Source organism: Gallus gallus, chromosome 11, assembly GCF_016699485.2.
Source record: "Gallus gallus isolate bGalGal1 chromosome 11, bGalGal1.mat.broiler.GRCg7b, whole genome shotgun sequence".
NCBI lineage: Eukaryota > Metazoa > Chordata > Aves > Galliformes > Phasianidae > Gallus > Gallus gallus.
Window position 1 is genome coordinate 2,654,531 of NC_052542.1, and position 25,829 is coordinate 2,680,359.

A 25,829-nucleotide genomic window follows, 5' to 3' on the forward strand; every position below is an offset into this window, starting at 1 on the left:
GGCCTGCGATCCGTCCGCCATGGGCGCAGCAGTGGGAAGGGCACAGAGCAGATCGTCTCGACTGCGATCGCACAGCACGTGATGGACAGCCGGTGGATCAGGCCCAGCCAGAGTGCGCTCGTGAAAGGCAGGTCCTGCCTGAGCAACCTCACCTGCTTCTATGAGCAGGGGACGGTACAGGCTGGACTGTAGTAAAGCCTTGGATTGTCTCCCACAGCGTTCTCCTGCAGAAGCAGCGGCCCATGGACAGGTACACTCTTTGCTGGGTAGAAAACTGGCTGGAGGGCCGGGTCCAGAGAGTGGTGGTAAATGGAGTTAGTTTCAAGTGGTGCTCCTCAGGGGTCAGTACTGGGTCTGGTACTGCTCAATATCTTTACTGATGATTTGGATGAGGGAATTGAGTGCACTCTCATTAAGCTGGCCGATGACACCAAGCTGGGAGGAAATGTGGATCTGCCTGCAGGTAGAAAGACCCTACAGAGGGATCTGGACAGGCTTGATTGCTGGGCTGAGGCCAGTGGGATGAGTGACAAGATCAAGTGCTGAGTCCTGCATTTCGGTCACAAAAATCCTAAACATCACTGCAGTCTTGAAGCAGAGTGGCTGGAGGGCTATGCAGAGGAAAAGGTTCTGGTGTGCCAATTGACAGCCAGCTGAACACATCTATGATTCTAAGTTATTACTCATTTGCCACTGCCAGTGACTTCAGTTCAGCTGGTAATAGCAGAATTTAAAATCTTAATAAATAAAGTAAGTAATTCTAAAAAGTACTCTGAAGTTGAATTTCAGTCTCAACTGCGCAGGGACAGCAAGCAAATGTGGCACTCTTGTTAGCTGGTTGTGTCAGTGGGACATGGAAGTGGGTCTGTGGATTAACACTGCAGCTATGGGTCTCCTCACATAAGAATTGCAGAGTAGGATTGATAAATCTGTAGGGCTCAGAGCTCTAAAATGTAACTGTTGCTATGATCCCCATATATACATAGTCATCAGGGAATTATGGAAAGTAAAGGTTTTTTTTTTTTAAAGAATGCAAAATGAAGTTCTCTTGAGAAGAGTGTGACAAATTCCAACTAAATTTGTTTTTCATTTTAATTTTATTTTCCCATAAAAAGCCTCATCAACTTCATCTCTGCTTAATGTTAGTAAAATATGTTTACTTTTGTAAAAAAATTTTATTTGAAATGTCATGGCAGTCTAAAACTGTTGACAAAACTGTTACATCTGTGCAGCTGTCCCCTAACTTGCAATCTTAAAGAATTAAGTTAACTTTCTCAGAAATAAATATTTCCCATCAGAATGTTCCCTGATAATATATTGTTTCTTTCTCAGCTGACTCTTTTCCATACCTTCCTATGGCTTCACTCAAAGTTTATGTCCAGTTCATTTGCAGATACATCCTCGTTTGTTCAAATGCACAAATACCAAGGCTGTTCTGGTTTTACAAATTTCTGCAAGTTTTACAAAACATCTAATGCATGCAAAATATTGCATGTTTGAGCCAAGTAATACAGTCCAAATCCTTTTAGAATGCTTTGTACTTCTGCCAGCTTAGCACCAATGTTTGCAATGGACTTCAAAGCTAAGTGTAAAAATATCACAAAGTGTGAGATAAATAAATTAATTTACCAATACCAAGCAAACATGTATTTTGTACCATAGTACCTATATTTGCTGAGCATTCCTGAAAGATTTTTCTAAATTAGTTTCAAATGTGCCAATGAAGCTCCTGCTCCTGTTCTCCTGCAAATCTCACTATCAGTGAGATAGAAAAAAACGCTGGTTTTGCTAGCACTTTTTACCTCAAACTCTTATTTTTTTGTATCATTTCACCTTATACCAGTTTGTTCAGCACTGCTACAGAACCTTCCTAACCTGTAGGTGTCTAACCTGGTTTGCCTGGCCTGCATTGAGTGAAGAGGAATTGTCTTGGCCCGCATATAAAATATGTAACATAGTTAATTTATATAAGTAACAACACTTTTTTTTTACTATTCGTTTTTTACTAAAACTTAAAAAAAAAAAAGCAAAACACTTAACTAGTGTTTGACTTTTTGTTTTTTTTTTTTTTTTGTGAAACTAATGCATCGTTGTCTGGTTAGATAGAATTGTTTGCAATTCTTAGTGAGTTCTCAAGGTGCTCATCAGAAATTTTTGGTGAAATTTTACTCTTAGAATCACAGAATGCATTAGTTTGAAAGGGATCTTAAAGATCATCTAGTTCTAACCCCTGCCATGGGCTGGGTGCCCCCCCTGCTCACGTTGCACAGGGCCCCATCCGGCCTGTTGTTGAGCACGTCCATGGGTCACCCACAGCTCTCTGGGCAGCTGTGTCAGGGCCTCATTGCCGTCTGAGGAAATAATTTCTTAACATCAAGCTTGATTTTCACCTCCTTTAGTTTAAAGTCCTTATTCTACCACTATGAGAACAGCTAAGAAGTCAGTTCCCTTCCTGCTTATAAGCTCCACTTAAGTATTGGAAGGCTGCTGTGAGGTCTTCCCAGAGCCTTCTCTTCCCCAAGCTAAACAAACCCAACTCCTTCTACCTTTCTTCATAGGAGAGGTGCTTCAGCCCTCTGATCATCTTTGTGGCCTCTTACGGATCTGTTCCAAAAGCTCCATATCTTTCCTGTATGGGAGGCCCCAGGCCTAAACACAGTGCTCCAGATGGGAGTTTACAACTCTTCCTCCAAGAAATGAGGTAATACAAGGGAAGAGAGACCAAATCTGCAGAAAAGGCAGCAAGAGAAAATAACAGCCAAACAGCATAGCTCAGCAGACAATGTTCTCAACACACGAACTGTCTTTTAGGGCCAGAAACAAACTGTCAGCTCTCTGCTCTATTTCTTTAATCTGTGATACTCCTTATTTTCTGCTGTATGTATGCAATACTGGCAAGCCTCTTGCGTTTAATCTTGTAAAGAGAACCTATAAAAGGGAAAAATGATTGTGCTACAGTATGCGTTTTTAATTAATGATGAAAGGGGCAGTTTTTGCCTTTAGGTGAATCTAAAAATAGGTTCCAAATTCTCAAAATGAAAGTGGATGTTTTGCAAGCCTGGCTACAACAATTTACCAGAAAATCCCACTGATGAAACAACAGGGAAATGATTTAACCACATTTTTCACAACGTTGAAAGGATGAGAGAAAGAAGTAGTGGTAATGTGGTGTGCTGGACAAAACGAAATTACACTGGAATGCAGGAAAGAAAAACAAATCGTCCATCCGTCGAGGTTTCCAAGAAGAGTACACATACTGAGGGACATGGTCTAGAATGGTCACAGACATAGGTTGATGGTTGGACTCAATGATCTTAGTGGTTTTTCTAACCTTAAAGATTCTATGACTCCATGATTCTTGTGGATATAGCACTATGAATTTAGTTTATTTCAAGATAAGTCAAGCTTTTAATTCCCAGAAGCTGCAAAAAGGAGGATGCTCCTCCATCTGCCAAGAGCCCTGAGGACAGCTTTCATAGGAAGTCACAAAAAAACTTTCCACCAGTGTGTCATAATTAGCTTTTTTGGAATATTCACCAAAAAAAAGAGGAGAAGAAACTTTGAGCATTAACATTAGAGACAACAGGCTGACAGGCCCATTTTACCTCTTCGGTATAGTTTCATGATGTCAGCTATTATATGTAATTTAGAACGTAATCATTTTAAATCTGATCAAGTTAAAGTTTAGCTGAAAATTTCCTTGCTGGCTCTCTGCATCTTGCTGTGGAGCCTGCAGAGAACAGGCACTCAAAGAAATGTATCTCTATTCTAGACAACCCTATATCCTTACAAAGTCATAATACACAGACTTGAAGCTGCTAGTATAATAAATATATATGTTCATAACAACGTACAGTATTCATTATATGATATAATATTCAAGTGTGGTCATTTTGGTATGAAGAAAGCCAGCTGCTAGTGATGCAAGTGCATGTACAAACCTGAGCAAACTGTGGAAGTCCCCATTTTAGATGGCGATAATAGTCTTTAGAATCATGAGTAGAAGGCAGAGATATTCTTACATAAGAACTTGGTTGCTCAACCATGAATATACCCATATATATATATATATATATTCATTATTTTTATTATATTGTTGCCTGTGTGTATCACTTCTTAATCAGGAAGTAACAACAGACAAATCTCTGGAAACAAGCAGCCTGAGCAAAAAAGCAAACAATCCAGGCAATAATATTTTTCTCAGTATTTGATTTGAATATTGCATGTATGATAAACTTTTTTAGAGAAGATAATCTCAAACAGGCTCTCCTTTATGCCTCTTGAGATAGATTTCATCTCCAATGACTGTCTTACCTGAATGTGTAGGTAGCTAACCAGACTCACCCCGAGTCCCTCATTTGTATAATAAGATCCACCAGACTGTAGCAAATGCTCAAGAATTAACATACGCAGCAGCTTAATAATGGCAGCCCCAACATAAAAGGGTGAGGAAAAAACAAGCAAACAAATAAAACCAAAGAACTCAACAACAAGATCCTGCAGTTCATTCTTTTTAGTGAAGATTTCTCCTATTTTTTTTCAACAGTTCAGTGCTTATAATGATGTAGTTGAAACTCTTTAGTATGTCATTTCAGTTCGTAGAACTACATTTCAGTTATTTTGCAGAAAGCTCTTTCGTAACACCAAAGAGCGGTGCTTATGCAATCTGACAGTTTTGATTTGGTTTAAGCAACTTGATGTAAAAAAGCACCATTTCTATGTATCTTAACATCAAAGAATATCGCTGCATAGTGCTACATGCTTTTCCAGTCAAGCAGTTTATTCAGGAGACCAGTTTAAGGGCGATGTTTTTAAATGTGTATTTTAGTCTTTCATTTTCAGAGGCCACTTCCACCTGGATGACCAGATACTTTTCTTGAGAGCCTCCTACAGATAATGCTGGATTTTCTTACAAACTCCTGGGTCTTTAATGAGCACACTTTCATAGGGTTTTGATTTGGCAGCAACAAAATGAAAGCTGAATCTCATACTTCACCTCCTGATTACTGCAGGATCTGCTAAAACTGCAAGGGCTGGTGTTTTCATTAATAACTTCAAAAGGATCAAAGTTCCATAAGTAGACCTTTGCTCATAAAAACAGCTGTTTTTCTCTTTAGGTGCTCTCTCTTCACACTGCTTACATGATTTATGGATTCTAGCCCAATTAAAAATGTCGTATGTTGACAAAGGCTTCTTTGAACTGCACAGGGCAGTGACACTTGCAGCTCAAGACTGCTGGGAAATAAAGGTAAACTTTTTTACTTACTTTGTGTTAGTTGGCTTATTTCCACAAAAGAGAAGGAAGTACTCATCTCCTGGAGTGTTGCACTTGATTCCAGTTTAGTGTGCTAATGACCAAATTCAAAGAGTATGAGCTCAATAAGGTTGGTTTCAGCAGAGTAGTTTTACCATAAGCAGAGACAGCTGAAAGTCCATTGACGTTTACTGGAGCAATTCACAATTCTTTTTTCATGTCACTAAGTGCAAGAGGACTGCAAGTAGACTTGATTATATAAACATCTAAAAGGAAGTCAACAGCAGTTTGCATCTTTCAGATGCTTTTAACGTTGCTGAAGATTTGAAGAGGAAAAATAAAGCTCCACAATGGAAAAATGTAAATGAAAGCCAATGTATCTCCAGAAAAAGTACCATAGTCATAATGCCTTCACTGGGCAAAGGAGAATGTAAAACCATGTAGGAAAGAGAAGCTTGACCTATTGACAAATATTTGTTACTGCTCAGCTTCACACAAAGACCCATCTAATGCCTGAAGAATGGGATGAGGAGATGATGGGATACGTTAATTTGCAGACAGGCTGATATAAGAAGAAACAGGTGGAAGGAGGTGTAGAATTATAACTGAAATAGGGGAATGGAGAGGAGAAAGTGAAGGATGAGTGTTAAAGAGAAAGGTTAAAGAACAAGGATAAAATACAGTTTTCCAGCTAGATTCTAGTACTGAGACCCAGAGATTATATGCTAATCTCCATACAAGAAGAACCGGGGAGAATAAATAAGGAAGAAAGGCCACAAAGTGACTAGGATGATGCAGTGGTCAGTAAAAATGCAGAGGCCTCATCCTGTTGCCTCATCCCTCATGTGCTATAGGTTTCTGTAGGAATAGTTCCTGGGCCGCACACATTTTTTTAGGGCTGCTGCCTGAAAATCCTCACTTGGGACACCAAACCTCGCACCATTTACTAAGGGTAAATGGCATCTAGAGCAGTATTCTAATCTTCCAGTGAACAAGAAAATGCAGAATTCTTTCTTAATTTGGGACCATAGTAAGTCTCACTGACTTGAAACTTAATTTGGCCTTAAATTGGTGTAAAAATGTTGATGTTGAAGATCTTGGATTATTAAAAAATATTTGCTTGATTTCTTATGCTTACATTTTCATGGTTCAGCATTTTCAAGTAGGAAAACACAACACTCAGGATCAAGCAAATTGAAGAGCTTGCATTTTGCTTAGTATTCGCAAAGGCTATGAAAGTCTGCTCACATTCTCCTGTATCCCTGTGCTACATCTTGACAGGAAGGTCACCCATCCAGGCCTCCATCATTTCACTTGAACTCTTTAGGTATGTAGTTGATCTGGAGGTTTAGTGTTTCTCCACTCTGTCTTAATATTGCATAGTATGTCATGATCCAAAACCAATCATAAACTCTTAGGATATGGACTAGTGTGCCTTTTCACAAAGCACTTAACAGTCTAGGAAGACATTGTCTTATTATTCACAATTACAGGAACTATCAATTGTATGATACTTGTTTAAGATTACACTATTAAAAAAAAAAAGTGTTAGAAAGCATTAATAAATGTATGTCTGCTTAATCAGCAGAGGTGCTAGTCACTGTTAATTTCATAGAACCTACCTATGGCCAGTAGTTCTGATACTGTTGTTCAGTCATCTCCATAATGACAGGTTGAATGCATGATTATTTTCCAAAACAGTATGGCATGAGTGTTTGAAGAAATAACTGTCTTTAAAATAAACAAAAGAATAAAAGAAATTGGAAGCTCTAGTTTATCTGTAAATTCATGGAATGGATAGCGTGATGTTGTACCTTGATGTATCACCGTAGAATGGGCAAGATGTGTACCTGATTGGAGTCCTCTATTTTCTGAAGCAATACAGTTATATCATCATTGGCTGCACACAGGCACTCCAGCATAGTTTTGTGAAGATGAAATAGTGAACACTTGAATCCTACCAACCTGAAGCATAACAAACATTTAAATATTCACATCTCACAAGAGTTCTTGAACATACAAGGAGCAAAAAAAATGGCATCTCAGAACCAGCATTTCCAAAAGTAATACTGTACAGAACTGGCATAACTAGATTGAGAAATGATGATGGGAACTCTCCCAGCCACTATCAGAGTGCAGTATTCACTGAATATGTGTCAGATGCCTTGGTATTTGGGTCATCTGAATGCTTCAGTCTCCTGATAGTGTGTCATTCTTCTGTTGTGCATCCTTGCTCTATTAATGCCTTGTCATATGCTGTGGCCCTCCTTCAATCTTCAATGCTGCTACTATTTACCATTAAAGCTCCCATTTTATTTTACATTTAAATGCAACTAGATAAATTCTGATTATTAAGGGGAGGGGGGCGGGGGGGGGGAGAAGGGAGGCCTGTAGATCACTCCTGCCCTAAACCACAATACTCTTTTGACATCATCATTATTCCTACTTTCAGGATGTTAATCATAGAATGGCCTGGGTTGGAAGGGACCTCAAGGATCATGAAGCTCCAACCCCCTGTTGAATGCAGGGCCACCAACCTTCACATTTAATACTAGACCAGGCTGCCCAGGCCCCATCTAACCTGGCCTTGAACACCTCCAGGGATGGATGGGGCATCCACAGTCCCTCTGGGCAGCTGTTCCAGCACCTCACCATTCTTGTAGTAAAGAACTTCTCCCTGACATCCAACCTAAATCTTCCCTCCTTCAACTTCAAACCATTTCCCCTTGCCCTGCTGTTGTCTACCCTTTCAAAGAGTTGACTCCCCTCCTGTTTGTAGGCTCCCTTTAGGTACTGAAAGGCTGCAGCCTTCTCTTCTCCAGGCTGAACAAGCCCAGCTCCCTCAGCCTGCCTTCGTAGGGGAGGTGCTGCAGCCTCTGATCATCTTTGTGGCCCTTCTCTGGACCGTCTCTAACAGCTCCCTGTCTTTCTTGCATTGGGGGCTCCAGACCGTTTTTGGTTAAGACCAAACATGTGTTTGCATTTCCTTTATATTGTCTTAGCTTGCAAGTGCACTACAAAACCAAGTTCAGACAGAAAAGGCAGGTGCTCTGGTTCTTCGTGTGTTGCTATGGATAGGTTTTAAAATATACTCTTTGGGCACTTTAAATAGCTTAGAAGTTTTTTTTCACCATTTGCTCCTTGAAATCTCAAAGGATAAAACTTTTGTTTCTGTCTTTCGATAAGAACAAATTGAACAAATATGTATATGTGAAATAATAATCTATCTCTTAATTCTTCTTGCAGTTAGTCAGATACTGTCTTCTGTGTGCATTTCCAATCATGCTGTAATGGCTGCATTCACTCAGTGAATATGGAATCCTGCAAACACTGACATACCAATCATCTTAAGTGCTCTTCAGATTTACCTTCTTGTTCATTCTTGTTCTCTCTTGCACATGGTTCAGGATCTCACTGTCTTTCCCTATCCCTGACAGCAGTGCACAGTCACTAGGTCTATCATACGAATTAATCCTTGCTGGAAGGCTTTATTCTGAGTATTTTACCCAATTCAAAACAAAATAAACAACAACAAAACAACCTATTTTCACAGTTGAACTAATTTTATTTTTTTCAATTTTTTTCTCTAAATACTGCATAAGATGGTCTTTGCTTGATCCTACAGAGATGTGTTCCTTGCCCAGTATTTATAAATTTCCAGAATATGTGAGAGGCTTTAAATTTCCCTGGCTAAATGAAGTGTAGGTAAAACAATAGAAAATTTCCTTATCAATTAACATACTATCAAGAAATGTTTAATTAAATCAGATCTGCACTAGAAATTGCCCTAAATGTTTCTGGTTTCTCTAAGAATGGATAAAAGTTATGCTTTAGAGTTGGTATTGACTGAACAGTACTGGAGAGAAGTAATCAGATGTGGAATTGTTCCAGCACTCTACTTCCCCAGCATGTGACACTCTAAAAATACAGAACTCAGACTATTTGTGTCAAAGAACTTGTTTTAGATTAAGTCCTTTGAATTCTTTCCCTAAGAAGTTTTTTTAATTAATTGTAAGGACTTTTATCAGCAGTGATTCTGCAGTAGTAGAGTGTGAGCCTGACAGGCTAATACCCGTAATAAGGGAAAACATTATTAATGAGTGCTTGATAGAAGTGTAGACTATACAATGAAGGCATTGTTGATAATATTGAAGTCAAGGAGAAAGTGGATCCTGTGTCTGAAGCAACTTGCTGCATTTCCTGCCTTCTACAGGACCTTTTTTGCCTGTTCACCTTTGTGTCACCTCCCTTGTATTAATTTCACTTTCAAAAGTGTGTGCTGAACAGAGAAAGTTGATGCTGTTTGGAGGATAGCTTTGGCCTTCAGGAAATGACACGCTGTGCATAAAAGCACGCTCACACTTCCCACTCAGTGTGCTTCTTCTCAAGCTCCAGAGTGCCAGCCACATGATTTTTAGATAAAAGGGACTTTCCCAGCATCATAGGAGGATTAGGTAATTGTCCAAAGATTTTTCCCCTCTCTGCCTGGGGGTGAAAGTTTGGCTCAAACCCACAGGTGGTTGTCCACTGAAGCTGTTTTAAAGGTGGGCTATACATAAAGGCATTCTCTGTGGAGTGGGAGATTTGAATAAATGTGGTCAACCAAAACGACTACTTTTTCTTAAAGTCCCTACTCTTTGCCTAGCAATTCCAGCTTTCAGTATCAAAGTATAAGCCCAAAGCCTAGCGGGAGCACAATTAGGCCTTACAGAGTTGTCACTAAACTTCAGATTTTCTGGATCTTTGGCATTTTCTAGCCGAGCCTCCTGCTCAAAGCAGTACTGGCAGTGCTCAGTCAGATCAGCAGTTGCTTTGCCCAGATGAATCCAGAAAGTCTTACAGGACAGAGACACTAAGGCCTGAGTGCTCCATTCCAGTGCTGCATTATCCACTTGCTGGAAAAGCTTGTTCTGGTTTGAACCTCAGAGGCAGAAACACTTTCCTCTGCCACTGATGGCAAATTGTCCATCAGTGTAAAATGGTAAATCAGTAAAATGGAGAAGAATTTAACTCTTTAAAACTGATTTTCAGGTAGTTGTAGACTTGAAGTAGACCACCACTTAACCTCCTCCTTTGCCTAAGACTAGCTCTCTCAACCTGCTCTTCTGTGCTATGTGCTCTAGGGCCCCAGGCAATCTAGGTACTGCCTACTGCATCCTCTCCAATTTCTCAGTGTATTTCTTTGAACTGAATTTTTTGGATACTGAAGCATAATGGATTCTCTCTTTATGACTGTACTTCTAATAATAGTCCTGTATGCAAATTGCTCCATCTGTGATAAGAAGCATGCTGTTGGCTCATCATCAGCATAGTTTCGACTGTAGCCCTCATACCCCCTTCAGTAGGGCTATTTGTCAGCCATTTCATCTTTTTTCCTTTGCAAATGAACATCACCCCTATGCTTACATATCCCCTAACAAAATAATGGCAGTTTTCATCCTGTTTAAGATCAAGGCGACTTACAGTGTTTAAGGGGATTTCATACCTGGGATATTGGTTTGATTGACTGCAGAGATGATTTTTGGCTCCAAATACATCTTTGATTGTACCTGGTACAATACAGTATTTTTTAGCATTATATAATCTTTCTTTTCCCTTTGAGGTTCCTCATTGTGGAGGGAAAAAAAAAAAACCAGCAAATTGCTTCTCTTTTTCTGTCTCATTCAGCCCAAGCAAACACATCCGCAGTCACCAAGGAGTTACAGTGCATATGTCCTACCAGGAAATTTTAGATGTTTGCTGGCAGCCAATGAAAGGAGAGATAAACAATGCTGCTGACTCATGAGCAAGAAAGCTCCGACTGCTTTCAGAGCAGATTCACACTGGGTATCTGCAGCACTATCACTACAACGCTGGTCATTTTTATGCTTGTATTTCTGAAGGTAAGTTGCAGTTTGCTTCCAATTTCTTCTATTTGGGCATTTGAATATTAGTTTAACTTAGAAGAGTTTCTTACATGCTAAGAAAAACAACTTCACTATAAATTACTTTTTAGAGTTACCTTTAAAGTTTGAAACTTGAAATAAATATAGGAAATAGGAAAGTATTAGGAAAAACTTATCTGAAAGAGCAGTGAGTCTCTGTCAGAGGCTGCCCAGGGAGGGGGGGAGTCACCATCCCGGTAGGTGTCCCAGAGCTGTGGGGATGTGGCACTGAGGGATGTGGGCGGTGGGCATGGTGGGGGTGGGCTGGGCTTGTACCTGGGGATGTGAGAGGTCTTCTCCAACCTGATTGATTCAGTGATTCTATGAAATGGTTTTACAGTCATCTCCCTCCTACCCCTAAGCACTCAAACTAGGGGATGATGACAAAGTTTTTAAATAATGCAAAACACTTTAAAAAAATCATTAAAAAAATAAACAACCCAAAACATTTTGTGATTTGATAATGAGATTTGAATTGGGTCCAAGAGGAAAAACATTCAGAAGGGCAGAACTGTTGGAAAAAATACTAAACTTAGCACCTGGGAGTTAGAGAGAGACTTTGTTCTCTGTAGTGTCATTTAACAGTACCAGATTCCATTGTTAGTCCCTCCAACTATTATAGCAGCCTTATTAGAGCCTTAGATAAATAATAGAACTCTCATTTTAGGTGCTAAAATCCAATTAGTCTGAGTTCAGGTGTGGAAGCAGATATACAAACCCAAATAAAGGAACAATATTCCTCAATGCAATGTGGTTTGTAATAAAGACTGAATTGGTTTTCATTTTGTTTTTACAAATCACTAGCTAAATTATCTTTTACAAGTAATAAACAGGAGCTGCTGATAGCTTTTCTTTTTATCTAAACGATGAATTAGTAGCTTAAAAACGGTTGCAGCTTTACTTGATTCCATTTCAAGTAGAAACATTCAGGAATGGTTTAGGTACTATATTCATTATATCTGCTTCTTTGTACTATGTTTGGAGTTCTGAGTAAATTATTTTGATTATTTAAAAGTTTATTTGTTTTATTATACAGCAATATGAGACATATTGTTTTCCTACCAGCCTTCTGATTGCGTCATTTTTACTCAGGATTTGTAAATTTGCATGGTTTGTCTCTGCAATTTAAGGCAGAAGTGACTTATCTGGAAATTTATATTCAGAGAAACCTTTTCTAAGTTTCTGAGACTACTAACTTGTCTTTCAGTGTAATATCTAAGGTAATGATTGCTTTTAAATTACAATAATTTTAAAAAGTAAGTAGTTCAACTGTGCTGTCATATTAAAATCAAATACTGTTGAAGCTGAGCTGGCCAATCAGCTGCTGTACTTTTATTTACATTTTGATTGTAGTTAGATGAGATATTGAATAATTGCCTTGTTTTTTCATGAGAATCAGTGAAACACTTTCTTTCTGGCATTTAACTGTTAGATACTAATTTGTTGTCTACATAATTCAGTATCATTTTAAACCACTATATTATTAATAATAGCTATATATTTCAAAGTGATCAGATAGAAATAATAAGAGCAATTATTTAGCACCTCACAGCCCTGGATGGCAAGTTACGTCCTGAGCACTCTTCTGCAGTTAATTTCCCTGTATTTATAAGGAAGATCTGACACTGAGTGTTAAAGGGAAGGGTTTAGGATTGGGATAGGGTTATTCAGTGTGTAAGAGGTGGCACACCATCACTATGCTTTGGCAGCAGTGACAGGAAACAGGCCTAAGAACTTTTCTGTCATTCTTTTCCCCAGTCCAGCCATCAAGGTATGGCTGAATCATTGCCTGTATTAGCCCAGGAGGATTTGGTTAGCTTTACCTTGGCCAGGATGGGCACAGGCTTTGCACTGAAAGCCTTTCATATTTTGTGGAACGCTCACATCTCTGTGAAGCTGCTGACCATCCAGAACACTACAGAGCAGTATGTATCTTGTTTGGCTTGCCGTCCCTGCAACGATGGTACCAGTACCAGTCATGGCATGCTCAGGTTCGTCCAGTCCCTAAGCTCCTCCATTCCTAGAAATCCCCACTCATCAAGAGGCAGCTTGGAGGCAGTTATACTGAGAAACAAGCTCTACATATTTTCTTTTTTTTTTTTCTTCAAAATTTATAAAAGCAGTGCTTATTCCTGAAGTCATTATGTCTACTTTAATAATGTCTGCAGACCCTGACCAGTGATACCCAACGTGCCATGCATGGTGTAACTTTTTCTGGAGGACCCTGAAGAGATTTCAGTTGAAGTTTGTCTAAACCAGCAAGAACATGTGAAGGAGCAGTGCAGTAGGATGAGGGAGGGATACATGTCAGGGTTACAGGGCAGGGAGATGTGTGTACAAGTTACAAAATCAAACCACAGTAGCTGTGCTGGGCTCCACCTAGCTGCTGCAGAATTCCAGTGTGGTGAAAGAGGCACAGAAAGTTTCCAAGAATAACTCCCAAGACACTGTTGATGAGGCAAGATGAAGGTATTTTAAGGAATGCACTGTCTTGACTATTTGTCAGAGATAATGATGTGCAACAATGAACTAGTTAAAACTAGTTAGCTGAGAATATTGCAATTATAAGTTTCTGAGGACAGTATGGGGAAAAACTTGATTTTTTAAAATCTAGCATTTCATATCTTTCTCCTCCCTTTGAATTCCAAATCCTGCTTCAAACTGTGTTCTTCTGTTCATAGAATCACAGAATGTTTGGGTTGGAAGGATATTAAAGCCCACCTAGTTCCAACCCCCAGCCTGGCCCTGACCATATCCAGGGATGGGGCATCCACGGTTCTCTGGGCTGTAGTGCCAGGGCCTCACTGCCCTCTGAGTAAAGAATTTCCTTCTAACATCTAACCTGAATCTCTCCTCTGCTAGTTTAAAGCTATTCCCCCTTGTCCTGTCACTGCCAGACCACGTAAAAAGTCAATCTCCTGCTTATAAGCTCCCTTCAAGTACTAGAAGGTCACTGTGAGGTCTTCCTGGAGCCTTCTCTTTGCCAGGCTAAACAAACCCAACTCCTTCATCCTTTCTTCATAGGAGCGATGCTCCAACTCTTCAGTCATCTTAGTGGCCCTCCTCTGGACCAGCTCCAACAGCTCCACATCCTTCTTGTGCTGAGGGCCCCAGGCCTGGACACAGTACTGCAGATGGAGCCACACAATGGCAGAGGAGAGGGACACAACCCTCTTTCTCTCTCCATGCTGCCATCCCTATTAATGCATCTGGAGTTCTTTCACATTATGTTAAAAAACACACTGCACAAGGTATTGCTTAATTTTCTTACAGTTGTTTGGAAGATGATATAGTACTGGTTTTAGTGGTAGAATTATACTAGCCTGTATTCAAGCACATAGTTCTCTCTCATTTCTGTAGCCTATATGATCCCATCTCTAGCTGAAATTCCCTCCAGTCTAAACTGACACTTGCCTTTGCTATATTTTACAGGGAATGGAAGTTGCTGCTTCAGGATATAGCAATTATCAGATGCTGTAAATCTGAATGTCTCCTGCCTTCTCTTGGGATTTACCGCTACCAGAGACTTGTGGGGATAGTGACTGAGTGGATGATCAATGGATCCCTCCATTCACTCATCCACAAGGTATGTAAGGTCTTTTGTGACAAAACTAACTACAAGCTAAGCCAAAAGAGAGCAACCAGCATGTAAATTATGGACATAATCACAGTCACAGTCAGTCTGCTATTTGATTCAGTGTTGTATTTTTGTTTACTGTCAAATGGAAGTGTAATATTAACAGTTTCACCGTACGCAAACCTGTCCTTTTATTCTTTAGCATCAACTGTACCCAGATCTTCCGTTTCCCTTACTCATAAGGATCCTGTCAGATGTGGCTGAAGGGCTGCATTACCTACACAGCCTCCTTCCTGCTGACTGCCACTGCAGACTGAAACCTTCCAATGTCCTTTTGGATGCACAGTACAGAGCCAGGGTGGGAATTCTCAGCCTATACCTTGCTAACATAAAATTCAGTAATTGCCCTATGTGTTTACTCTAACAACCAACATTTAGTTCTGAAACTGAGGCACTGTTATTAAAACTTACGTTTTCTCCCATCTCTGTAGATAACAGATTATGGTCTGACCAACTGGAGGCATCAGAAACAGAGGTCAGACCTGCAGAACTGTCAGAGAAAATGCCAGGATTTAGTGTACATCGCTCCTGAAATACTTGAAGGGAGTCCTTCTTCACAGGAAGGTGATATTGACAGGTGAGAAGGATTTCTAAGAGCAGTTAATGCTTTGTCCTTCTCTCCTGCAGAACCCATGGCTTAGATGGGTGTACTGTTTCTCTTTACCGGGTAAAAAGCTGTCTGGATAGCTAGGCCTGCAGAATTGTTGGTGAATGAAATCAAATCCACCTGGCAACTGGTCATGAATGGTGTTCCCCAGGAGTCAGTATTTAGGCTGGCAGGGTTTAGTATCTTTATTGACTATCTGGATGAGAGAATTGAGTGCAGTCTTAGTAAGTCTGCAGATAACACCAAGTTGGAAGGAAGAGTTGATCTGCCTGAGGGTAGGAGGGCCCTTCAGAGGGACCTGGACAGGCTATATTGGTGGGCTGAGGCCTATTGTGTGAGCTTCAACAACATCAAGTGCTGAACCCTGCACTTTGATCACAACAACCCATGCAACACTTCAGGCTTGGGGCAGAGTGGCTGAAAGCTGCATGGAGGAAAAGGATTTGGGGGTGTTGGTTGATGTTTGGCTGAACACAAGCCAGCAGTGTGCCCAGGTGGCCAGGAAGGCCAGCAGCATCCTGGTTTGTATAAGAAATAGCGCAGCCAGCAGGAGCAGGGAAGTGATTGTCCCTCTGTACAACATCGATGAGGTCACACCTCAAGTGCTGTGTTTAGTTACGGGCCTCTCACTTCAAGAAAGACACATGCCCTGAAGCAGATCCAGAGAAGGGCAACAAAGCTCTGAAGGATCTGGAGCACAAGCCTTATGAGGAGTGGCTGAGGGAGCTGGGATTGTTCAGTCTGAAAAAGAGGAGGTCTCATTGCTCTCTACAACCCCTAACAAGAGGTTGTGGTGAGGTGGGGGTTGGCCTCTGCTTTTATTGGAACTAATTTCAGGAAGAACTGTTCAGGCTCAGATAAAAATAAAGCTTTTATCTCAGTGGTGTCCCACTGAGGAGGTTCTGTGGAATCTGCTAAAATAATCTACTGAGCCACTCATTCTTCTTACTTTAGGGATTTATACAAAGGAAGAAGATTATCTACTGTCACACATCTGTTTTGGAACTGTAATATACTTTTAGCTGCCTCAATAATGAGACAACTTCAAATTGTCCCTACAGACGTGTATCTTTATAAACAGCTTATACAGAGCCCATGCTCTAACATTATAGGTAACTTTTAAGTAGGACACTCTTCTCTCACAGTTTTTATGGAAGCAACAGATTAAACTTCTTCCTTACTGCCACAGAGTCATGCACTAAGATGAGTCAAGGAATGCATGCACTTGTGAACTATAAACAATGTGACTCATCTGCCTTTCTTCATAAACACTAGATTTTTGCATAGCAAGAGTGGAGGTTTATTTTCATTCATTTTCAACTTGTAATTCTTTTTTATTTTTAGATGCTTAGATATAACTCAGTGCAAGAGATAACTGCATGTCTAGACAGCAATGCAGTAAAGAAAGCAAAGGATCATATGTGAAATAATGCTTAGCTGCATGTAAACTACATGTACATCCACATTACATTAATATTTTCCTAGGTAGCATTTAAGTAAAAGCAGTCCAGATTTTATGTGGAAATCTGACAGAAGAGGGAGTTAAACAACACATGGTTCAGCTCTACAGCCATATACAAGGATGTAGTTAAGTTTATCCTAGAACTGCTTCTTCCCCTACAGGTTGCTTTGCTTCCAACTCATCTGTAGTATGCTTTCTCCCTTCCAGTAGATTCCTTGCTTCTGCCTCTAATCTTGAGACCGAGAGGTTTTTAATCAAATAAGTGTGTTTTAGATCATGAGAGTTGTAGGTTACATACATCATGGTATCACCAGAATACTTCCTAGGACATTAGAAAAGGAAAAAAAAATACTTGGAGCTCCAGCAAAATTTGCTGGAAGAAGATAAACACAGTGGGTCAGAATCAAGTTTTTGATAGGTTAACTGACTGATATGCTGCTTTCTCAGCTGCTAGTTAGATTAATTGAAAATAGAACAAAAATGATGGAGAAAGGAGAACAGAATGTTCTGAAGTTCAGAAAAGCAATTGTAGTTAACAAAGAACTTGAAAAATGTAATCCTCATGAATCCTATTTAAGTAACATCTAACTTGATTTATTGTTTTATAAGAGCTGTTCAGTTGAAAACCGAAGTTTAATAATTCAGGAGAAAGGAGCTCTTCAGATGATTTGGATAGTCATAGGAAAACTCCTTTCTTAAATCAATAAATGTGCTGTTTGAAATGATGGGAACATAAATATTGATTCCAAACTAATGAATGTGATTTTTTTTTTTTTTAATTTCAGTTTTGGTATACTGTGCTGGGAGAGCATAGGCAGACAGAAAACCTTTGAAGGTATTTCTCTACTGCTCATGTCTGATTTTGTTGCACCGATTTTTTCCATAAATTCCTTTACTGTAGAGAAATGATGACACCAACAGCACTGTCTGTTCAGACATCCTTCTGCCTTCTGTTACAGTTAGAATACAGTTTGCTTAAAGCATAATGTAATAATTTCCATAGTCTAAGAATGATCCCCCATTTATAGTGGTGGGCATCAAAAAAAGACTTCATTGCTGTAGGCTCAGTTCTGTATGGCAAAGCTGATTGAAGGACTGCATTTTGCAGACTGAGAAGTGTTATGAAAGCACTGCATAGAATGGTATGGTGCTGTTCACAAAGCTTTCACCTACCACTGCCATCTCGTGGCTGCACCTCTTCTTAGGACTGATACACATTGTAAGACTTTATATAAAACTGCATGCTTACGATATAATAAATACATGTATATCTGAGGTATTCATTTTATTTATTGTTTGGACAGAGATCTTTATCCTGAAGTGGCCTGTTGCAATAGGTGGCTATGGTCATTTTTAAACACTAACACATCTTCTAACAAGGGTGTAAATATATTTTTACTTTTGCCTTTAAAAACAGTCTTTGTTTTAACACGTGAAATAGCTAAATATTATTTTAAGAGTTCCAGGATCTTTGTTATTTATTGCAGTGTCATTTTCCTATACATTGCAGGTCAAACAAACCGACTAGGAGCTTTGACAGGGATCTGTAACAGCTTGCAGCCTGCCAATTCAGAGAAGTTTGTACCAAGCAATTTGCCAAAGGGGAACAGACTGTTGCACTTTATCACTTTATGCTGTCATCAAGAACCAGATTACAGACCACATGCTGCAGGTAGCATTTGGGATTTGCTTTCTTTGCAGGGTTTGTAATAGAGATGGTCTTGCTGGGAAGATTGCTCTGGCACTCTAAATCAATGGCATACAACTGAAGTGGAAGGCAAACAGCCTTTTGATTTTCGTCAGAGTGCTGTAGATTTTTTTAAACTGAAATTTCCTACATAAGTAAGAAACCAAGGCTCTGTTCAGTATAATGTAGAAAATAAAAACATAAAAATAGACAGCTAAAGGAGGGGATATTGTTAGCTCATGTATTATCTTAACAAAGATTGACCTGTCTTAAGTATTTTTTTCCATTGCATAAGCAGTTCCCTTCAAGGTGTGTTAACAGTTCCACTAACATCAATGGTATGGTTATCCTAAGAAGACCACACAAAACCAAACAATAAACAGCCAAGAAATCATGATACTTGAGGACCAATATACAAATTGCTTCCTCAAAAAGTCATATGTAATCCTTCTGCAAGTGCACATCTGTATGAACACCTGTAAGAAAGACTGATTTTGAGTGAACATTCCTTACAGTGGATTCATAAAGAAAACCAAAGGATATGTGAGGTAGAAGCTATATTTAAACTGGTCTAATCTAGTTCATTCAGCTGCTCAACACAATAGTAAAGTTAATATTCAGTAGCATAATTGGTGAAGTTTGTTGGAACATATTGATGCCTAAATATATACACAATTTGGTATGCAATATGGTATATCTAAAATGCTTTTATTCCTCCTACAGAAAGTGTAGAACTTCTAAATGGGATTTTGACGAGTATAAGTAAGAAGGAAATTTCCACTGCAGTCTACAATCTGATGCATGCAAAGGTTTGTGCAAAATTAAGTTTTGTTACTTAGTTTTTTGATTGCAATCTTTGCAGTCCAAAACAGAAGAGCTTTAGAATTCATTCCTTTACGGACATGCTGGAGAGTATCCTTTGGCACCTCAAGTTCATTCAGGAATTGTAGAAAATAGACACTGTGAGCTATTCTGGCTGGTCTTCTCTAGAAACCTTGTCAGTTGCTACCTGAGGTCACAAAAACAATAGTGCCTTTCCAGTCACCAGCTATAATCAGATATAACTTGCTATCTCTCTGTCTCCATGCATGTCTACATTGCCATGGGAAACGTGGAACAAATCTGACTGCCACAAATGCAGCTATATCTATCAAACTTGTATAAACATAGTGAGGAAACTAAAGTGGCATGTTTCAGCCCTTGAACAAGTATTCTGACTCCATCTGCACTTAGAAAACCCATTCTGTGTGGTTGGTTTTGTTGCTGTGCTTATGTGAGCTACTGAAGTTAAGGCACACCAGGTTATTTTTATATGTTGCAGTATTCTGCAATTCTGCAATTATAAAATAGATTTGATTGACGCTTTAATAGTTGGCATAGTTATGGTCCAAGTCATTTTATTACTACTGAAGCTTATAGAATATTTGGCAATACATCCCTAAGAAATTTAGCTCTTCAGTCCCCCTTGAGTAAGGTTTTATTTTTTTATTTGCTAAATCAACAACAATCATTATTATTGTTTGAATAATTGGAGAGATAATATGTTCAAAATAACTGGAAAAGCTACCAGAGATATTTAAAATGGATTAATTCATAAGTGCTGAAGGGTAATAAGTTGAACAAATCTGCTGCAGATGTACAAAATGGAAAAAAGTTTTAAGTATCAACGTATCCTTATGGCAGACATCATTTGGTATACTAAACACAGGATGCTCCTGCCATATGTATACTTGAAGGACATGTTATAGCTAACCCAATATACGTATCTCAGTACAGGGCTATTCTCACCTTCTAGTGCATAACCCAAAAACTAGATTTAAAATTAGAAATGAGAGAAGCAGTAATGAAGTAAAGTCAGATTCTACACCCACTTACATGCTAAAATGCAAAGTTGCTACTAAGTTGTTCTATGCAGTTCACTATTATTATGCATCAGCATGTCCACAGGATAACATACATTGTCCCTGTAAATTACCAGTGTCAGTGTAAGTTCTTGCCCCTTACAACTGTGAATTGAGCAAATGTTCTGTATTCTTACTAGATTACCTGTGCTATTTTTTTCCAGGAGACAGCAATTAATGTATGCAAGGGTTCAGAAGTATACACACTGCAGACAGGCATACAGAACTCAGAGGTGAGTACATGGCATTTATTTGAGAATCTTACAAGAGTCTTTCATAAGCTTCTTGCTTCTCCTGACAGTGCTGACACTGCATAATATAAACACTATAGGGCAAAATGTCCCCACGCTTTTATTTTGTCCCTAACAAGGACAACTACAACTGGTTAAGCAACAAAACCCTCCTACAAGCAGCAGACTCTGTCGCTTTTGCAAAAAGACTCTCCATTTGGAAGTCACTTTGAACCTCTCCTTCATGAGGAGGTCCCAATGAAATGGCAAAAAAACTAGCCTTTCTTGTGGTGTTTTCAAAATGCCAGCTAGGAACAAAGCTCCAAAAAAGCTTGAATTCTAGCATCTGCAACTCATTGTCTTGAAGTGTACAGACAACAGCTCTATGATCACTCTGCAGCATACCACTAACACCCATTTTCAAAGTGATATTGGCACTTGCAGGCCTCCAATACTGAAAGAACCAAAGCTCATGTAGCTGGATAAGAGCTAACTTTAGCTAGTCAATTTGTTTTCTGTGAATTGTCATGTCTGCTGGCAGCACAGGCTGCAGAAGTAATTAAGGACAGCCATAACATCTAGGACAGTTAGCCTACAGGTCTGTGCTGCCACAGCAACCTAGGCGACTAGCTGAAGTTGAATTAGTATGCCTACAGGCTGAACAACTGCATGCCCACCCTTCCCAGAACTGTGATACAGCCTTAAATTCCAAGAAATAACTGCTTGCAAAAGGTTTTGAAAGAAAGTTTCCAAGATAATTCTCCATTTTAATCTTTTTCAGGTCATCTGTCAACAAAAACTCAGCCAAGTAATGAGCAAGAAAATCCCTCCTGTAGTACAAAGTTTGTCACCTATTCTACTTGGTAGCAGTACAAATACTGCAAGAAGAGAAAATATTCTTCAGGCTGATCTGACAAATCCTATCACACAGGACTCAACAAAGAAAGGTCTCTACCTTGAAACATATTCAGCTCTAACTATACCAAGGAAAATTATTACTATTTGTTCCACATACACATGTATTTTTGAAGTACAGTTGTCCATTTTTAGAGCTTTGCTCTTTACTGGTATCATTCAAAGCATGACCTCACTGCAGAAGTGCTTTTTCTATATTCCTCATACCTTTGGAAAAAGAAGTTGAGCCACAGGAGATCAATTCACTTATAATAACATCTGCATTTTCAAGCATTTTACTTCTTATCAATAGCTGCTGGACTTAGAATAGAATTTTCTGTAATTAAAGAAACAAATTCCTATGGAATTCCTGAAAAACACAGAAGCATGTTGTAGTATATGCCAAAATCTTCCCTGGAATAGTGTCCTATTATCAAGTGCCCGAAGAACAGCTAGTAATAAAAAGGTGCTCTCAACTTAGTCAGATGATACATGTTATGTTTTGTTGCTGTTCAATTTAAGGGTCTCATCTTGTTCATTTTAAACTTTTTTTTTTTTTTTAATTACCCATACTCTGACAAAAGAAAACCTTTTTGTACTCTTCCCTTATCTGGTCCAACTGCAGGCAGAGAAAACTGTCAGCGTAAGGATCCACCACTGACACTTAAGCACAGTCCACAAACTATGCACCCTGAACAACCAGTAACAGGTAAGACTCCACTTCCAGTTTGAGAGGGCAATATTCTCCCAGACCAGGTCTTATTCAGTGGTTACATTGTTTAGGGATTTATAGAAATAGATAATCTTTTTCTGAATTATCTGGCACAGTTTCAGTTGTTTAGCGTAGTAACTCTTCAAAAAATGCTATTTCACTATAGTGTATTGGTGTATGGCCCATATGTTTTCAGAAGACTGGGCACTGGCCATTGAGAATACTGGCTTGTTCTTTCCGTGGATCATATTCAGGTTGAGAACAAGACTGAAAAGACCATAGTAAAAACATAGAAATTGTATCACATCATGAATTGTTTATTAAAGTATGGGCATTTTTTTTTCTTTTGTAGTTCTAAGCTGAGTATTTCACACAGCTACAAAAAATACTACTGACTATAGAAAAAGGTGATGAGGAGAAGGGGATAACCACTTATTTCCTTCCTTATGTGGTCTCAGATTTTGCAACTGAGCTGGAAATTGATCAGTAGGAAAGCTTCTGACTTATGAAGCTTGCCTCTACCTGCAGGTGAAAAGCTCAGTTTCTTGCTTTGTTTGATTGAGTGATTCAAATTTGCCAATTCCTGCATCTGGTTGCTCATTTATTTCAATTTTCTACTGAGTGATGGCATAATTTCAGGATAAAGCGAGTATGTGCAGGAAAAGTTCATCTCAGAACTCTACTGTCAACACTCTGAAATCAGAATGAGAGAGGCATATTCTCCACAGTAACAATGGTCTTTGGTTATTAGTTTTCTCTTGGTTTACAGTACTTACTGTACACTAAAAACCTGAATGTCAACATTAAATACTCTGAGAGGCACAAGCCTCATCAGTTAGTGAAGAGGTAGAACCCAGTGCTCTTGATCACTTTTGCCAGAAGTATTAGTTTTGCTATTAGTTTGGCTTTGACATATATTCATGTTCCTGGTTTCACAACACATTTCAAACAGACCTACTATCCTGGACTACCTGTTAGCTGTTCTTCCATGTTCTACAGGACTGCATTTTCTCATTTATGTAGAGCCAAACTGCTTTGCACAAGGTTTGTTCATGCTAGGATGAATAGGGCCAGACCTGAAAATCTCCCCTTCACAATCCAAACTGTCTTTAGAAACACTGATTTTCTGAAATAGGTTCCTCATGATTTTCAAACAAAAGATGGGAATTCAATGTACTACTTGTGAACAAAGAATACAAACTAACTCTACCTTTCTTTTTTCTCAACTGAGATTAAATTTCTACATGCATCAGTGTTGATGCTATCACTTGCTAACAAACTCTGGAAGAAAAGAGTACTTAGTGTATCTTGATGGCTTTTCTTTTTCACCCAAGGTCCTTGCTGCAAAGGAAATTGCAGTCAAATACTGGCCAGCCAGAGAGGAACCATCCTGAGCTGCATGACAGAAGGACGCCTCAACCACATCCTTGACATCCTTCGCTCACAGCAAATGCTGTCCCGAATAGATTATGAAACAATCATTTCTTACCCCACAGTGACCAGCCGTGCTAGGGCACTCCTAGATATTTGCCTCTGCCTTGGAGAGAAGGCAGCACAGGTTGTAGTGACTGTTCTGACAGTGAACAAATGCAGTCCTCTGGCACGAGGCAGCCATTGCATAGGTTGGCCTGAGACAAACAGGCTGCTGCTGTGACATAATTTTGAGGTTTGCTACATGGTTCAGAGCACTGGTAACTTGGAGTGGCAGTGATTCACATTCATTCCTCATAAGCCATTGAAATCAGTTCTTCATCCGACCCATGATTGTAATCCACTCATGGAAAAAAAAACTACCTGGATGAAAAGATCACATCAACCTGCTGCCTGCAGAAATTAACCAAGACTGGTATAACAAATTCTGATTAAGTCAAATGACACCTTATTTCCTTGATTTTGGAAGTTAGAACAATGGATTATGAGATTTTGGAGATCACACTAAGGAAGAACAACAGTTATTAAGTCCTTCCAACTAAGCAGTGTGTGAGGAGAAAAAATACATTGCCTTTCTCTGAACTCAGCACTGAACCTGCTGTCACTGTGAAAGACTTCAGAGAATTAATAAATATTTATTAATTCTTAATATGTCTTGGAAATTTTACATTATGCAGATGAATTATTTTATTTTTATTCACAAATGGTCACATGAAAATGTGCTGATAACAGCATTTTGGAGAGGTGGGCTTAAAGTATTGGTAAATAGAAAAGCACTGATACATTACATTCATGTCATTCTCTGAGTGTATCTGCAGTTCAAATGTAAAATTAAAGCAGAAAGAGGAGGTACCAAGCTAAATGTTTTTGAAATGGTGGTTTTGCAGAACTGTAAAGGAAAGAGTACCAAGATTACAGTGAAAATGAGATTATAAGAGTTGTTTTTTGAAGACAGAGTGGGATTCCTTGAAGCTGCAAGGCACTGGATTAACATGAGCAAACTTGTTGTTTCAGGTACAAAACTATGCCATTCCATTTCCCCGCATTGCATTTCTTCTCTGCAGTTTCAAACTGCCCATCTAATTCAGTAGTTTGACAGGCTGAAAAATTAATAATGTTTTCTAGGCACAGTTGATAAAAGAGTGTGCTGGCCATTATGCCAAAAACAACTCTTGAAACAAGCTATGTGTTCTGAGGGGCAGCTTTAGCACCACATTCTGGCAGCTCCATCAGCGAGTTCTTCCTCCTGGCTTTGGCAGGCATGCAGCAGCTGCAGCTCCTGCACTTCTGGCTCTTCCTGGGCATCTACCTGGCTGCCCTCCTGGGCAATGGACTCATCAGCACAGCTGTAGCCTGCAACTGCCGCCTGCACACCCCCATGTGTTTCTTCCTTGTCAACCTCTCGATCCTCATCCTGGGCTGCATCTCCACCACTCTCCCCAAAGCCATGGCAGATGCCCTCTGGGACACCAGGGCCATCTCCTGTGCAGGATGTGCTGTACAGGTCTTTCTGTTTGTCTTTTTTTATCTCAGCAGAGTATTATCTTCTCACCGTCATGGCCTATGACTGCTGTGTTGCCATCAGCAAGCCCCTGCACTACGGGATCCTCCTGGACAGCAGAGCTTGTGCCACCATGGCAGCAGCTGCCTGGGGCATTGGGTTTCTCTATTCCCTGCTGCACAGTGCCAGTACATTTTCACTGCCACTCTGCCATGGCAATGCTGTGGACCAGTTCTTCTGTGAAATACCCCAGATCCTCAGGCTCTCCTGCTCACACTCCTACCTAAGGGAGGTCTGTCTAATTGTGGTTAGTGTCCTACTGTTTGTATGTTTTATTTTCATCATGCTGTCCTATGTGCAGATCTTTAGGGCCATGCTGAGGATGCCCTCTGAGCAGGGATGGCACAAAGCCTTTTCCAATGTGCCTTCCTCACCTGGCTGTGCTCTCACTATTGGTCAGCACTGTCTTTTTTGCCTACCTGAAGCCGCCCTCCATCTCCTTCCCATCCCTGGACCTGGTGGTGGCAGTTCTGTATTCAGTGGTGCCTCCAGCAGTGAACGCCCTCACCTACAGTATGAGGAACCAGGA

At 39.7% G+C, this 25,829-nt stretch overlaps 1 protein-coding gene across 5 annotated transcripts; it reads left to right on the forward strand.

Annotated features, from left to right (window-relative positions):
- The first annotated feature begins 12 nt into the window (after positions 1-12).
- On the forward strand, positions 13-24,388 carry RIPK3 (receptor-interacting serine-threonine kinase 3). Of its 5 annotated transcripts, none has more exons than XR_001464422.4 (11): positions 13-250; positions 10,922-11,136; positions 14,611-14,764; positions 14,958-15,113; positions 15,247-15,392; positions 18,395-18,556; positions 19,295-19,380; positions 20,637-20,705; positions 21,484-21,649; positions 22,222-22,305; positions 23,643-24,388. XR_001464422.4 is itself a non-coding variant. In XM_004944149.5 (11 exons), the coding sequence occupies exons 1-11, from the start codon at positions 243-245 to the stop codon at positions 23,960-23,962; spliced, it is 1,401 nt and encodes a 466-aa protein (XP_004944206.1). In that variant the 5' UTR covers positions 13-242; the 3' UTR covers positions 23,963-24,388. The 5 variants fall into 5 exon arrangements, 3 of the variants coding, with proteins under 3 accessions (XP_004944206.1, XP_001232872.2, XP_046755573.1); XM_004944149.5 differs by lacking the exon at positions 10,922-11,136 and adding an exon at positions 17,670-17,719; XM_046899617.1 differs by lacking the exon at positions 13-250 and adding an exon at positions 17,670-17,719 and having other exon boundaries at positions 11,063-11,136.
- The last annotated feature ends 1,441 nt before the right edge of the window (positions 24,389-25,829 follow it).